The following is a 15,150-nucleotide window of genomic DNA, read 5'->3' as shown; positions in this document are numbered from 1 at the left end:
TTATTTTGAACAATACTTTTATTAAGGATTATATGCACGGAAAGAAAGTTAATACAAATATTTGTGTGTGAATATAGGAAAAAGACAATGAAAAAAGCGAAAAAAATCCCTCCCAAAAAGATAATAGGAAAAAGTTTCCCTTTTCATCCTCAGCCAGCAGATTCAACAACAAAACTATTACCACTAAATAAACCACCAGATTCATTCCGCTCTTCACCCCATTTTCCCCTCTCTAAATTTTCAGTCCTCCCCATTGATCAACAAAGCCTAGTAAAAAATAATGGAAGTATCTGGTTCCTTGACTTACAACTGTAGCAACTTAAGATGTTAAGATGTGACTTAATGTTGGGGGGGAAAGTGTTCCCAACATTGTTCACAACTGAAGAGATTTATCTCTGCTATGGACTTTTTGGTGCTTTTTAAGCTTTCCTTTACTACGAAAAGCTTTCTCACACTCTGTGCACTTGTGAGGCTATTCTCTTGTGTGACTTCGGGTGTGGATGCGAAAGGTTGAAGAATGGGCAAAACATTTCCCACACTCCAGACATTTATATGGTTTTTCTCCAGTGTGGATTCGTTGATGCATCACAAGAGAATCTCTCCGAGCAAAACTATTATCACACTCTGAGCATTTGTAAGGTTTCTCTCCTGTATGGATTCGGCTATGACTTCTAAGGGAACATGAATGAGCAAATGCTTTCCCACAGTCTAAACATTTGTAGCTTTTTTCCCCTGTGTGAGTTTTCTCATGACTTTTAAGGGCTGATGAGGTACTATAAAATCTTCCACAGTCGTTGCATTGATATGGCTTCTCCCCTGTGTGGGTTTTGTGATGACCCAAAAGGCCTCGCTTCTCTGCAAAGCATTTTCCACATTCTTCACATCTGTAGGGCTTCTCTCCTGTGTGTAACCTTTGATGCGTTCCAAGGTGTTGTTTTTGAGAAAAGCATTTCCCACACTCCCCACATTTGAAGGGTTTCTCCCCCGTGTGGATTCTCTGATGAATCTGAACTTGGGATGGCGAAATAAAACTTTTCCCACACTCCCCACATTTATGGGGAAGGTCCCCTTGATGCCTCTTCTGGTGTGTCTGAAGTTGATAAGGATCCACAAATCGTTTCTCACATTCTGGGCATTCATAGGGTCTCTCTCCAGTGTGAAGTTTCTGATGTCGCTCCAGGCTTGATTTCAAGGTATAACATTTCCCACATTCGAGGCACTTTTCCTTTTTCTCCCTTCTGTGTGTTTTCACATGATTCCGAAGACCTGAACTCTGGGTGAAACCTTTTCCACAGTCAAAGCACTTGTAAGATTTTATCCCTGCGTGAGTTTTCTCATGGAGCCAAAGTTGTGAGTTCTGAGGAAAGCTCTTCCCACATTCCCAACACTTGTAAGGCTTCTCCCCTGTGTGGATTCTCTCGTGGTTTCTGAGTGTGGATTTTCTACGGAAACATTTCCCACATTCCAGACATTGATAAGCTTTCTGTCCAGTGTGGATTTCTTGATGACTCACAAGAGAATTTTTCTGTGAAAAACTTTTATCACACTCTGAGCATTTGTAAGGTTTCTCCCCTGTGTGGATTCGGCTGTGAACTCTAAGGGCAGATGACCCAGCAAATTGTCTCCCACAGTCTAAACATTTGTAGTTTTTTTCCCCTGTGTGAGTTTTCTCATGACTTCTAAGGGCTGATGAGGTAGGATAAAATCTTCCACAGTTGTTGCACTGATATGGCTTCTCCCCTGTGTGGGTTTTATGATGACTCAAAAGGCTTTTCTTGTCTGCAAAGCATTTTCCACATTCTTCGCATCTGTATGGCTTTTCTCCTGTGTGGAACATTTGATGCCTTCCAAGTGTGTTTTTTTGGGAAAAGCATTTCCCACACTCCCCACATTTGTACGGTTTCTCCCCTGTGTGGATTCTCCGATGAATCTGAACTTGGGCTGGTGAAATAAAACTTTTCCCACACTCCCCACATTTATGGGGAAGGTCCCCTTTATGCCTCTTCTGGTGTGTCTGAAGGTCATGAGAATCCACAAATCGTTTCTCACATTCTGGGCATTCATAGGATCTCTCTCCGGTGTGAAGTCTCTGATGTCGCACCAGGCTTGATTTCCAGCTAAAACACTTCCCACATTCAAGGCACTTTTCCTTTTTCTCCCCTCTGTGTGTTTTCACATGACTCCGAAGACCTGAACTCTGGATAAAACATTTTCCACACTCAAAGCACTTGTAAGACTTTATTCCTGCGTGAATCTTTTCATGGATCGTAAGATATGGCTTACGAGAAAAGCTCTTCCCACATTCCCGACACTTGTAAGGTTTCTCCCCTGTGTGGATTCTCTCTTTGGTGTCTTTTTCAGAGAAGGATTTCTCGGCCTCCAAACCTTGACTGGATCCACTTCCCACATGGACCTTCCTGTGGGTCAAAAGGAGGGACCTGCTAGCAAAGGATTCCCCACACTCTGAGCATTCATGGGTTCTTTTGGCCGTTTTTGAAGTGCTTCTTGTATCTGATGGGGGATCCAAGAGATTCCCACCCTCCATGCTTTCCTGGCGGTGGCTGCCTTGTGCTTGTTTTCTACTATCTGTTGACAGTTGTCTTGCAGGTGAAGCTTTGGTCACAGTTGTGTTCCTGCCAGTGGAACAAAAAAGAAGATGAGAACATTATTTCCTTTCGAGAAACATGGAAAATCACAAAATTGTTGAGGCTGACATTTGTAAACTGCTCAGAGACTGCTGTAAAGCACTATGTACAGTATCTAAGTCGAAGTGCCATTGCTAATAACAACCGCAACATTGAGTTTAGAATTGCAGTTCTTGAGCAAACAGTGATGTGACCTGTCAAGTAATTACTGCTTTGCTCAACCAGTGGGATTGCAATCCAGTTATAGTCATAAATCGAGGACTGCCTATAGGAAAGACAAATAATTAAGGCGAAAAACCTCACTGCCTTGTTGTTTTGTCCAATAAAAATAAAGCACAAATGAAGGTAAATATTCGTATCCCAGGATGAAATTGCAGGGTCCAATCTGGGCCGGTTGCTGGGACCAGAGGTTTTGTCTTCCGAGCTTTCGGACTCGTGCTGGAGCCCATCCTCAGGGAACTTCCCTCCGGCAGAGTGTGTGCTGTTCTGGGTGTGGTGCGGTTGTGTGTGTGGAGCACACACACACAACAGGACACACTCTGCTAGAGAGAACTTCACCGAAGATGGGCTCCAGCATGAGTCTGAAAGCTTGGAAGATAAAACCTCTGATCCTGGTGACCGACTCAAATTGGAACCATGAAAAATTGCTTATGTTCCGAAACAAGATTTAACCATGATTTTGATGAGCCAAAATGAAAAAAACAAAAACAAGCAAGATGGAAGCCCAAGAGGAACCAATGCACAGTTGCGAGTAGGAAAACTCAAAGGAAGACGAGAGAGACCAGAGGGGGAAGAGCATGAGTGAAAAAGACTGATCTCCTTCCATTCCCTCACCCCACAACTAAAGAGGTTTAGGCAAGGTCTCCAAGCAGTTTGGTATGAAGAGGGATGCCGGCTGATCTTGAAGCAGCATCTGGAGGAGATACTGCCCTTAGTTCTGTTCCTTCCCCCACCCCCAAGTATTCTGCCTCCCCCCACTCTTCATGCCAGTCCCTCAGGGAGTAGGAGGGAAGCAGAGGAGAGCACCGTTGCTTTGTAAAACATCCGCCATGAAAGGCCACATCACTGCCCCTTAGGGGCAAAAGAAGGAGAAAGTAAGGTTCTACACTTAAGCAAAAAAAACCCAAAACAAAACGCACAGGTACAGTATATGTGATCCCTTGCTCAATAGTAGTAACTGTGAGAGGGATCTTGGAATCCTAGTGGACAACCTTTCAAATATGAGCCGGCGGTGCTGCATAAAAAGAGGGATAGAATCAATTCAATTCATTTAATTCATTCCATTCTTCCCCCCGAACTTTCCCCTCCCCATTGCAATGAGGTCAATCTGTGCTAAGAGCACATTACAAACCTCAAGTTTTAAAGCTCCCTTTTCGCAACTGCACACGCGGGATTTCTTTGCTCGGAGACCTCGGACGGACCACAGAGAGACCTTCTGAAAGTAACTTACCCAAAGGTTCCTTCCCGGATCCAGCCGGAGAACCTTGGCCGGGGGAGGAGGGGGCAGATCCAGCCGAGGGAGGGAGCCCTCTTTGTCCCTCTGGAGGGAAGGAAGGGATCCGCTCCCTGCAGGCAACGCCAGATTCCGGATCTCCACGAGGAAAACCCGGCGAGCCGAAGAGCGGGATCCGCAGCTCCCTTCCTCCTGGCGGTGGGAGGATCTCCTGGGAGGAGGGGCAGCCTGGAGGCCGGAGGGCTCCCTCACTTGCCCCGAGTGGGATCCAGCGCCGATCCTCCGAGGAAGAAGCGGGAATCCCCGGAGGGAGCCGGATATGCAGCGAGGGGGAGGGGAGGGGCGTGTCCTTCCCCCTCCGCCCCTCCCCTCTAATCCCCCCTCCCTACAGGGACCACGTGCTCCGCAATCGGCTCTGTTCCTCCGGTGGGCATGGAGGGTGCCTCTGCCCATGTGAAGAGTGTCCCTCCCTGCAGGCTGGAAGCGGGGACCCCAAGACAGGAAAGAGGAATGTTTGGGGGAAGAACCCAGATCTCCTCCTTCTTCCCATGGAGGCAACGCCCTGCAAGGGGGAAACCATCAGCCAAGCCCCTGCAGAATGGAAATGCTTTTTATTTATTTATATCCACCTTTATTATTTTTACAAATAAGTCAAAGACAGTGAAGATATCCCACGGATCTTCCTTCACCTAGTTGCCTCACAACAACCCTGTGCGATGGTTTATGCTGAGAGGGAGGCTGGCCCAAGGTTGCCCATCAGCCTTTCATGGCCAAGGCAGGATTGGAACCCATGGCCTCAGGCTTTCCAACGCAGGGCCTTAACCACTAGGCTATACTGGATGTCCTGGGTGTTGGTTGGGAATGGTCATCTTTGAAGATGGGGGCACTTCAGCTCCCAGAATTCATGCTGCCTTAAAATAATTTTTATTTATTTACATCCTGCCTTCATTAGTTTTACCAATTACTCAAGGCAGCGAAGATATCTCACACACCTTCCTCTGCCTATTTTCATCACAACAACCCTGTGAGGTGGGTTAGGCTGAGAGGGTGACTGGCCTCAGGTCACCCAGGAGGCCCCCAAGGCCAAGGAGGGACTTGAATTCAGCCTCCAGCTTTCTAGCCCAGGGCTCTAACCACTAGGCCAGACTGGTTCTCCCAGATTAGATAAACGGAGTTGTTTGGGAGTAGATTTATTTATTTAAGGTTAAAAAGAGAACTGTACACAGGACAACCTCACAGTAACTGAATTTTGGGCCACACGAAACACAATGTGGTATCCATTTACAATTCACAGTAAATCGAATACTGCACAATATTGTCACATACACAATGCTGACTCTGCTAGAAACACCCAGGAGTCGAGAAGGATGTTTCTTCAAGCGTCCAGGAAACCTGCTTGCTCCCCTGTGGAAGCTTATGGAGAACGCTGGGAAAAGGAGAAGGGATTGAGCACTGCATTGTGCCCACTCTGAAGGGAACCTGGCTGAAGCCATCGTTGGCTGCCTCAGAGCTGCCACAAGCCCTGAGAGGGGGAAGGAAGGGGGGAAGTAGGTAGAGTGGCTGAGTCCTCAAAGCAAGTTTTCTTTTTATTTTCATTGGCAGATGATTCAGTATTTAGTTTAGAACCACCATTGGAAATGGGCCCCCCAAGTTAAGGGGAAAAAGAGAAGAATATGGGAAAGTTGCAGGACTGAAAAAAAAAAACAAAGACAAAACTAATATCTTAGCTAATAATCTTACAGAAAAACAGGTGAATTGACAAAGAATTTGCAGTTACAATAATGCCTTAGTTATTATGTCCACCTTTCCACTTTTTATACTTATCTTTTTTTGTCTTTCAATTTGTCAGAGAGTTCTTTATGCAGCCATGCTGGTTTCTTTTGGGAGGTGTTACTTTTCTTCTTCATTGGTATTGTGCTAGACTGGGCTTTTGTAATCTCATTTTTCAAAATTTCCACAAGCTTCTTGAGTTGTTTTCCCCTTGAGGATTCTCATCCATGGAATTTTTCCCAAGCTCTCTCTAAGTTTATTGAAATTAGCTCTCTTAAAGTCCAAGACTCTAGTTTGACTTTGTTCTACTACTTGTGTTTGCATAACGTTGAATTCCAATATTGCATGGTCACTTGCCCCCAAGGTTCCTGTGGCTTCAACACCTTCTATCATTTCCTCTCTGTTAGTGAGAATTAAGTCCAATATGGCTGATCCCCTTGCTCCCTTCTCTACTTTTTGTCTGCTAAGTTTGTTAGGAACCTGTTGGATCTTCCACTTGGTGCAGTGTTTGTTTCCCAGTTGATGTCAGGGTAGTTAAAATCCCCCACTACTATTGTGGTGTGCTTTCTACATACCTTAGTTAGCTGACTAGCAAAAAGTTCATCTACTTCCTCTGCTTGGTTGGGTGGCCTGTAGACCTATGGCAATGTCATTTCCCCCACAACCTTTAATATTGGCCCAAATTCTTTCAAGATAGTTCTCATCATTGTTGTGCTCTATTTCTGTAGAGATGTAGTTATTTCTTATATATAGTGCAACTCCACCTCCTCTTTTGTTTGGTCTATTTCTTTTAAATAATTTAAAGCCTTCTAGCTGTATGTTCCATTTGTCGGTTTCATCCCACCAAGTTTCTGTAATGGCAACAATATCGTATCTGCCCTCTTTTACTTGAATTTCTAATTCGCCCTGTTTATTCCTCATACTCTGTGCATTGGTGTATAGACATTTGAGTCCATTTTGACTGACCCTGTGTTTACTGTCTACATAACCTGTGTTATGCCTGACTGCCCCTATATTCTTGCCACTTGCATGATTCATGCACATGGTATGGCACTCACTATTAAATGCTTGGTTTTGCTTGACAGCGGGAGTGATAATCTTACCCGCACAAACATTTGTGTTACATGTACTGATAACCCTATGAATTTTAGATTGCTGGGGACAGAAATGTTCTGTATCAATTAATTCTCTGTCCCCGTTGTCCAGTTTAAATGTTTATCCAGAAAATCTGTGAATTTAATGCCAAGTAACTCAGTCTCTTTCTTGGATGGGTGCAAGCTATCTCTTTTGTACAGTTTTTCATTGGACCAGCTGCAGATATCATGACTAATAAAACCAAAGCCTTCCCTTTTACACCACTCCTTTGGCCACACTTTAAACTCTGCTACACACTGGCCCTTCCCTTTTTGTTCCTTTCAGAGGTAAAACCTCTGAAAAGATAAACCTACAACCTATATACTACTAAGTTCATACCCCAAGCTCTGGAAATCATACTTCACAGAAAGTACATCTTTTTGGGACAGATCAGAAATTAGATCTACAAATAGTTAAGAAAGTAAAATACTTGGGAATATATTTAACAGCAAGGTGTGTAACAATCAAAGAAGTTAATTGTACACGACCATTCCAACAAATCAAAGCGGACTTGGAAAAATGTAAAAATTTGCAGATATCAATGGTAGGAAGGATTGCAACTATACAAATGAAGATTTTGCCAAGGCTGCTTTTTCTATTCCAAACAATCCCCATAAAAATAGGGGGGGGGGGGGAGAAATACTTTGATGAGCTAAACACAATAATTCTGAAATATGTTTGGCAAGGGAAAAAAGCAAGAATAAGATTGAAAATGTTGCAAGAATATGATAAAAAGAAAACTCATAGCTATTTCCAAAGACATCAGATAAGAAATGCTCTGCTCCTAGTATGGGAAAAGGTGGAAGGAAACATTTACAGGGAAATACCAGTATGGCCCTCAACAATGGAAGCATTTATCCATCCAAATGTAGTAAATCTCTAACAAAAGTTAACATATAAATATATCGTGAATGTGGAAGGGAAACTTAAAAACCCAAGGAGAGCTACAGAATCAAGGTGTGGACCTACCATGGTGGCCACATATGCAAATACAATCGAGATATAAAGATATTAAGACTTATGGTTTCTATAAAGAACAAACAATATTTGACCAAATAATGTTAGCGGTAGATGAAAAGATAATAAAGAAAATATATATTTTTTGTTAAGCCTAAAATGGAAGATGAACAGATAAAAGAGACAATGATAGAATGGCAATGATAGAACTAGACAAATGGCAAAAACTGTGGGAAAGAAACTGTAAGTTGACAATGGGAACTACTTATAAGGGAAATCTATATAAAATGTTTATGTATGACTGTGTGGGAATATACAGCATGTAAGTATGTGCACATATGACAAAGACAATGTGATAAAAGGAAAAATAACCTTCCCCAAAAGATAGTAAAAAATAATCTTTTCTTCTTCATCCCGAGCCAGCATATTCAACATCAATGATTTATCACTAAATAAGACACCAGATGCATCTTCACTCCAGCCCTTACCCCATTTTCTCCTTTCTAAATCTTCAATTCTCTTCATTGATCAACAAAGGTCTAGTAAAAGATAAAAATGGGTGTCTTGATTTATGACTATTAATAACTTACAACCAGAAATCCATTTCCAGTTGTGGTCATAAGTTGGGAATTACCAGTCCTCTGCAAAACATTATATATAGACACGAACTGATAACTCTTTTGTGTAATCAATCTGGTGACTAATGCTGCTTTGTGAGCCAAATATCCTCACACTCCCCATACCTACGCCCTCTTGCCTCCTTGTGTACTCTCTAATGGGATTTGAGGTTGCTTAACTAGGAAAAACATTTACCCACACCAAAAAAAATGTAGGATTTCCCTTCTGACACTGTGTGAAGTTCCTAGTAAATGTTAAGGTGTGACTGTTGAAAAAAAGTGTTCCCAACATTGTTCACAGCTGAAGAGATTTAAATCTGCTATGGACTTTCTGATGTATTTTTAAGCTATGATCTACTAGGAAAAGATTTCTCACACATTGGACATTCGTGGGGCGGCTCTCCTCTAAGATTTCGGGTGTGCGTGCAAAGTTTCAGAGCAAAACATCCTCACATTCCCAATATTTATGGCCTTTTTCCTCATTGTGTAATTCTCAGAGAATTTGAGGTTGTTTCCCTAGCAAAAACATTTTCCCCAGGCCAAACATTCATAGGAATTTCCTTCTATCTCTGTGTGAAGTTCCGGCTGAATTATAAGATGGGCCTTTAAAAAAAAGTTTCCAACATTGTTTACTGCTGAAGAGATTTATCTGCTATGGACTTTCTAATGTATTTTTAGCTTTGATTTGCTGTGAAAAGGTTTCTCACACTTTGGACATTTGTGAGGCTGCTCTCCTCTATGATTTTGGGTGTCCGTGCAAAGTGTTGAAGGTTGGGCAAAACATTTCGCACACTCCAGACATTTATATGGTTTTTCTCCAGTGTGGATTCGCTGATGCTTTAAGAGAGTACGTTTCCGAGAAAAACATTTATCGCACTCTTGAGCATTTATAGGGCTTCTCTCCTGTATGGATTTGGCTGTGTCTTCTAAGGTGAGATAATTGAGCAAATGCTTTCCCACACTCCAAACATTTGCAGTTTTTTTCCCCCGTGTGAGTTTTCACATGACGTCTAAGGGCTGATGAGGTACGATAAAATCTTCCACAGTCATTGCATGGATGCGGCTTCTCCCCTGTGTGGGTTTTATGATGTGTCCAAAGAGTTCCCTGGTGCCTAAAATATTTTCCACATTCTATGCATCTGTAGGGCTTCTCTCCTGTGTGGAGCCTCTGATGGCTTACAAGGTTTTGTTTTTGGGAGAAGCATTTCCCACACTCCGCACATTTGTAGGGTTTCTCCCCTGTGTGGATTCTCTCATGAACCTGAAGCTCTTTTCGTGTAACAAAACTGTTCACACACTCCCCACATTGATAGGGTTTCTCCTCTTTGTGCCTCTTCTGGTGTCTCTTAAGTTCAGAAGAATACATAAATCGGATCTCACATTCTGGGCATTCATAGGGTCTCTCTCCAGTGTGACGTCTCTGATGTTGCACCAGAGTTGATTTCAAGGTAAAACATTTCCCACATTCGAGGCACTTTTCGTTTTTCTCCCCTCTGTGTGTTTTCTCATGTTTCCGAAGACCTGAACTCTGGGTGAAACATTTCCCACACTCATAGCATTTGTAGGATTTGATTCCTGCATGAATCTGCCCATGGGCCCAAAGACCTCCGATCTGAGAAAAGCTCTTCCCGCATTCCCAACACTTGTAAGGTTTTGTGTGGATTCTCTCGTGTTTTCTGAGACTGGCTTTTCCACAGCAAAATTCCCCGCATTCCAGACATTGGTAAGATTTCTCTCCAGTGTGGATTTTCTGATGAATAAGAAGGTCTGACTCTTGAGCAAAGCATAAGTCACATTCCTCACACTTATAGGGTTTTAATCTGGAGGAGCTTCTGAGTCCTTTTGTTTCTTTTCCAGACTTGGATTTCTCACCCTCCAAACCTTCATTGGATCCACTTTCCACATGGACCTTCCTGTGGGTCAAAAGGAGGGACCTGCGATCAAAGGATTTCCCACACTCTGAGCATTCACAGGTTCTTTGGGAGTTTTTCAGAGTGCTGCTTGTGTCTGTCGGGGGATCCAAGAGTTTCCCATGCTCCATGCTTTATTCCAGCTTCTGCCTTATTATCTGTTGATCGTTGGCATGCAGGTAAATCTTTGGTCACAATCTTTTATCTGCTGTTAGAAGGAGAAAGAAGTGAAGAATTATATTTCCTTTTGAGACACGCAGAGGGTAACAATATCTTAGCCTTGGCAGGGACCTTGGGGGTCTTCTAGTCTGACCCTCTGCCTAAGCTAGGATCCTCAGTGCACCTGAGTCAAAGTGAAGGAGCCTTTACACCTCTAAGAGAGATGTTGTCAGCTTCTGCTTTGCTGTCGCTTCAGCTGCCATGAAACGGGGAGGGAGGGCATGGTATTTGGGAGGGGTTACTCATTGTGCTGGAGGAAGGTTCTGGAGTTCACCGACTGATCGGGCTACCCATGCGTGGGTGTTTCCCGCCAGGACTAACGGCACCGACATTCCATCTTCGTGATGCCTTTTGAAGTTATCTCACACCTGACACTTGAAAGAATTATGATTGGACTGGGACTATGATGCCAAGGGGTGGGGAATGGGCTATTCTATATATCAATCGCTTTCGCGCCTAAATAATCAGACTTCGCTACGCTTTGCCTTTAACCATTCTTAATTAGTAAAAGTACACTTGATTTCTACACATGGAGTCTCGTGGTCTTTCTTTCCTAATTAATTAATGGAGAGGAGCTGACAGATGTCCTCAACGTATGACCATGATTGGGAGTGGAACCTCAGTCGTTCTGTGAGGCAGTGCTTAGGTGAGGGGTCGCACCAGCATTTCAGTCCACAGCCACCATCCCACACTTCTGGTTGCAATCATTAAATGATCTTGGAGGTCCTTAAGCGGGGGGAGGTGCAGGGAATGGTCGTGGGGCCTTCTGTGGAGTGGGGGAGGACAGCGACATGCCACCCATAAATTGGGAAGCTACTAAAGTGGGATGCAAAGCTGCAGCCGGCCCTGGAAGCCTGAGCCCAGCCATGCAAAGCAGCTCTGACAGGCAGCAATGGTAGGCTGGGCCTGGGCCTTAAGGGGAGGCCTGGGGCCTTCAGCACTCTCAGCCATGATCTCGCCAACAGGAGTCCGGCAGATCGCAACTTCTGAGCTCATCAGCAGCTATGCCATAAAGGACATTTCTAGAATTAGGGATCAAGAGGGGAAAACATCACTTCCAAAGTAAAACATCTTGGAAAACGTGCTGCGTTCAGCCGGGGAGGAGACACCATTTCATGGAAGATAGAGGAGGACGTTAGAATTAACCAGGGTTTAAGTTGTTAAGGGAGGTCTTGATTAGTGCCGTTAATAAATCCCCCAACAATCTCTCATTACATTCATACTATCTGAAGTGATATTTCTATGGAAAACCGAAGTAATTGGTGGAGAAATTGAGAAAAAATTGGGAAGAAGTATATTTAATATAATGTGGTATGTGACATATCAAAATAAAGAACACATATCCTTACAAGAATTTACATTTACAATTAAAACAGGTGAATTGGGTTTGGAAAAGGCAAGAAAAATGTTTAACATGATATATAAAGAATAATGAAACATCACAGTAAAGAACAAGAATATACATTTATGGTTAAAGTCACAACTGAATGCACAGTACCCTTAATTGCATACACAAGAGCCTCAGATGAATTGAATTTGGGGTCACATGAAACCCAACCTGGTGTTCACAAATTATGGTTAAACTAATATTGGTTTAGCTGAGGGGTGTGTAAGTTCTGAGCTGAAGACTGATATCGGCCTTGGATGAGTCCAGGTAGCCCTCAACTTACGGTTCCACCACAAAACCGCGGTAGACTAAAGCGCGCTCGACGAAAGCACGTACGTGATGTCATCACAGCGCGACGAAAACAGCACGCTGTGAGCGGTAAACTTAAAATTAACGCGTAAATCTAAACCTAACCCCACCAAACCTAACCTTAAACCTAACCCTAAGCCTAACCCTTAACCTAACCCTAAACCTAACCCTATTTCTAACCCTTAACCTAACCCTAAACCTAACCCTAATGCTTAACGTAACCCTAACCCTAACCCTTAACCCTAACCCTAACCCTTACCTTTATGTGAATCGGCTTGCTTTAAAAGCACTTTTTAAAGTGCCCTTTTTTCTCCACGGTCGTATTTGTCGCGCTGCTGATGACGTCAGGTACGCGCTTTAATCGGGCGTGCTTTAGTGGACCGCGGTTTTGACGGGTCACGCAACTTACAACATTTAGTAACCATTCAAAGTTACAACGGCACTGAAAAAAGTGACATGAGGGTTTTTCACCCCAACGTTTCCGCATCCCCCAATGGTTGCATGATCCAAATTCTGACGCTTGGCCACTGACTCGTATTTACGACTGTTGCAGTGTCCTGGGGTCGCGTGATCCCCTTTTTTATAGATTTTTTTAATAGATTTTATTAACATTTGTAGGCCGCCCTTTTCCCTGAGGGGACTCAGGGCAGCTCACATAAAATCAGGGAGGGGGAATACAAACAATGACGTAGACACATATAATAAAAGTAATAAGCAACATACATTCATCATTCGGGAGGGGCGGCTATCCTTGTCCCCAGGCCTGACGGGCTAGCCAGTTCTTAAGGGCTATGCGGAAGGCCTGGACGGTGGAGAGGGTACGAATCTCCACGGGGAGCTCGTTCCAAAGGGTCGGGGCTACTACTGAGAAGGCCAGAATTCCCTGACAAGGGAGGAGGAAGGCCATCCGTGGAGGAGGCCCCACCCCACAAGATCCGCCCACGCTGTTCTCTCCCAGCCCTCTTTGCTGGCGGCAACAGCAAATGTAGTGCGATGAAGGCGGAAAGCTGTTGCTGTGGAAAGGGGAGTTCAGGGGCGCTTCACTCCCGCACCAAGACTGGGACTATGCCACTGCCAAGACAAGACAATGGCTCTTCCATCCCTTTGCCAGGAGAGGGTGGCCGGGAGCCGCAACAGAGGGCCCAGAGCCGCATGTGGCTCCAGAGCCAAAGTTTGCCAACCCCCGTCCTAATGGTTGTCTTATCTCTGCTTAAGAACCTCCAGCATTGGAGAATTTTGTAACGTCTGGAGAAAGGTTGTTCCACTGATTAATTATTCTATCTGTCAGGAAATTTCTCCTTAGTTCTGGGTTGCTCCTCTCCTTGATTAGTTTCCCTCCATTGCAGTCATTTGCTTGAAAGGTCAAGGAAATGCTTGCCAGCATTATCTTGGGCTAAGCACCTGTCAGTCTGGCCGAGCAGCCCAGGCAGGTGAGGGAGGCAAGTGGGCAACAGAGGAAAACGGGTGAAGAGCATCCGTGGAGATGAAGGCGAAGGAGGCAGGCGGGCAAGGGAGAGAAACTGGCAGAGAGAAGCTGGGCCACTGGGATGAGGACGAGCACAAAAGCAGGCGAGGGAGGGAAATGGGCAGAGAGCTGAGACACGGGTGTGAGGATGAGCAGGAAGGCGGGTGAGAGAGGGAAGCAGGCGGGGGAGAACTGGGGAGGCGCAGATAGGCCTTGTGCCTGAGGATGAGCACAAAAGCAGCTGAGGCACGAAAGGGAGGGGCTGGGAGGGGAGGGGGCAGCCAGTGGGGGGATCAGCAGGTGTGCCAAACTGCCCCAAAAGTTAGCTACCTGTTAAGTCCTTTTGCCTCACTGTTTACTCTCTGATGGGATTTCAATAGAAAAAAAATATTTTTCCCAAACCAACATTTTTTAGAATTTCCCTTCTGTCACTGTGAGATGTTTCTAGTGACATAAGTGACATTGAAAAAAACATGTTTTCACATTGTCAATAACTACACAGGTTTCTCTCTGGTCTAGATTTTCTGGTGCATTTTTAATGTTGATTTGCAATGAAAAGGTTTCTCACTTTCTGTTCTTGTGAGGCCTCTCTCCTGTGTGACTTTGGGTGTGGATGCAAAATGCTGAAGGTTGGGCAAAACATTTTCCACATTCCACACATTTCTATAGTTTTTCTCCAGTGTGGATTCGCTGATGCCTCACGAGAGAATCTTTCCGTGGAAAACATTTATCACACTCTGAGCATTTATGGGGCTTTTCTCCTGTATGGATTCGGCTGTGACTTTTAAAGTGAGATGACTGAGAAAATTCTCTCCCACAGTCTAAACATTTGTAGTTTTTTTCCCCCGTGTGAATTTTCACATGACATCTAAGGGCTGATGAGGTACGATAAAATCTTCCACATTCGTTGCACTGATGTGGCTTCTCCCCCGTGTGGGTTTTATGGTGTCTCCAAAAGGCTCCCTTTACAGCAAAAGATTTCCCACATTCTACGCATCTGTATGGTTTCTCTCCGGTGTGGACCCTCTGATGGGTTCCAAGGTTTTGTCTTTGGGAGAAGCACATCCCGCACTCCCCACATTTGAATGGCTTCTCCCCTGTGTGGATTCTCTCATGAACCTGAAGGTCTCTTTGTTTAGCAAAACTTTTCCCACACTCCCCACATTCATAGGGTTTCTCCTCTTTGTGCCATTCCTGGTGTCTCTGAAGTTCAGAAGAATTTACAAATCGTTTCTCACATTCTGGGCATTCATAGGGTTTCTCTCCAGTGTGAATTCTCTGATG

At 44.3% G+C, this 15,150-nt stretch overlaps 1 protein-coding gene and 2 pseudogenes across 1 annotated transcript; 1 reads left to right on the top strand and 2 right to left on the bottom strand.

The window, feature by feature from the left end:
• LOC148046973 (uncharacterized) lies at positions 1-2,875 on the bottom strand. The gene has a single exon (XM_087708298.1). It carries the CDS (start codon positions 2,543-2,545, stop codon positions 473-475), a length of 2,073 nt encoding a protein of 690 aa, XP_087564424.1. The 5' UTR covers positions 2,546-2,875; the 3' UTR covers positions 1-472.
• Positions 2,685-5,704, top strand: LOC148046972 (uncharacterized; annotated as a pseudogene).
• Positions 5,705-9,047: 3,343 nt separating this feature from the next.
• LOC106553939 (uncharacterized) lies at positions 9,048-15,150 on the bottom strand (annotated as a pseudogene).

Source organism: Thamnophis sirtalis, unplaced genomic scaffold, assembly GCF_051295495.1.
Source record: "Thamnophis sirtalis isolate CommonGarterSnake01/CBP01778 unplaced genomic scaffold, rThaSir2_p1.2 scaffold_3, whole genome shotgun sequence".
In the NCBI taxonomy this organism is placed as follows: domain Eukaryota; kingdom Metazoa; phylum Chordata; class Lepidosauria; order Squamata; family Natricidae; genus Thamnophis; species Thamnophis sirtalis.
Note: the sequence above shows the minus strand (reverse complement) of the source record. Positions and strands in the feature narration are given on the sequence as shown.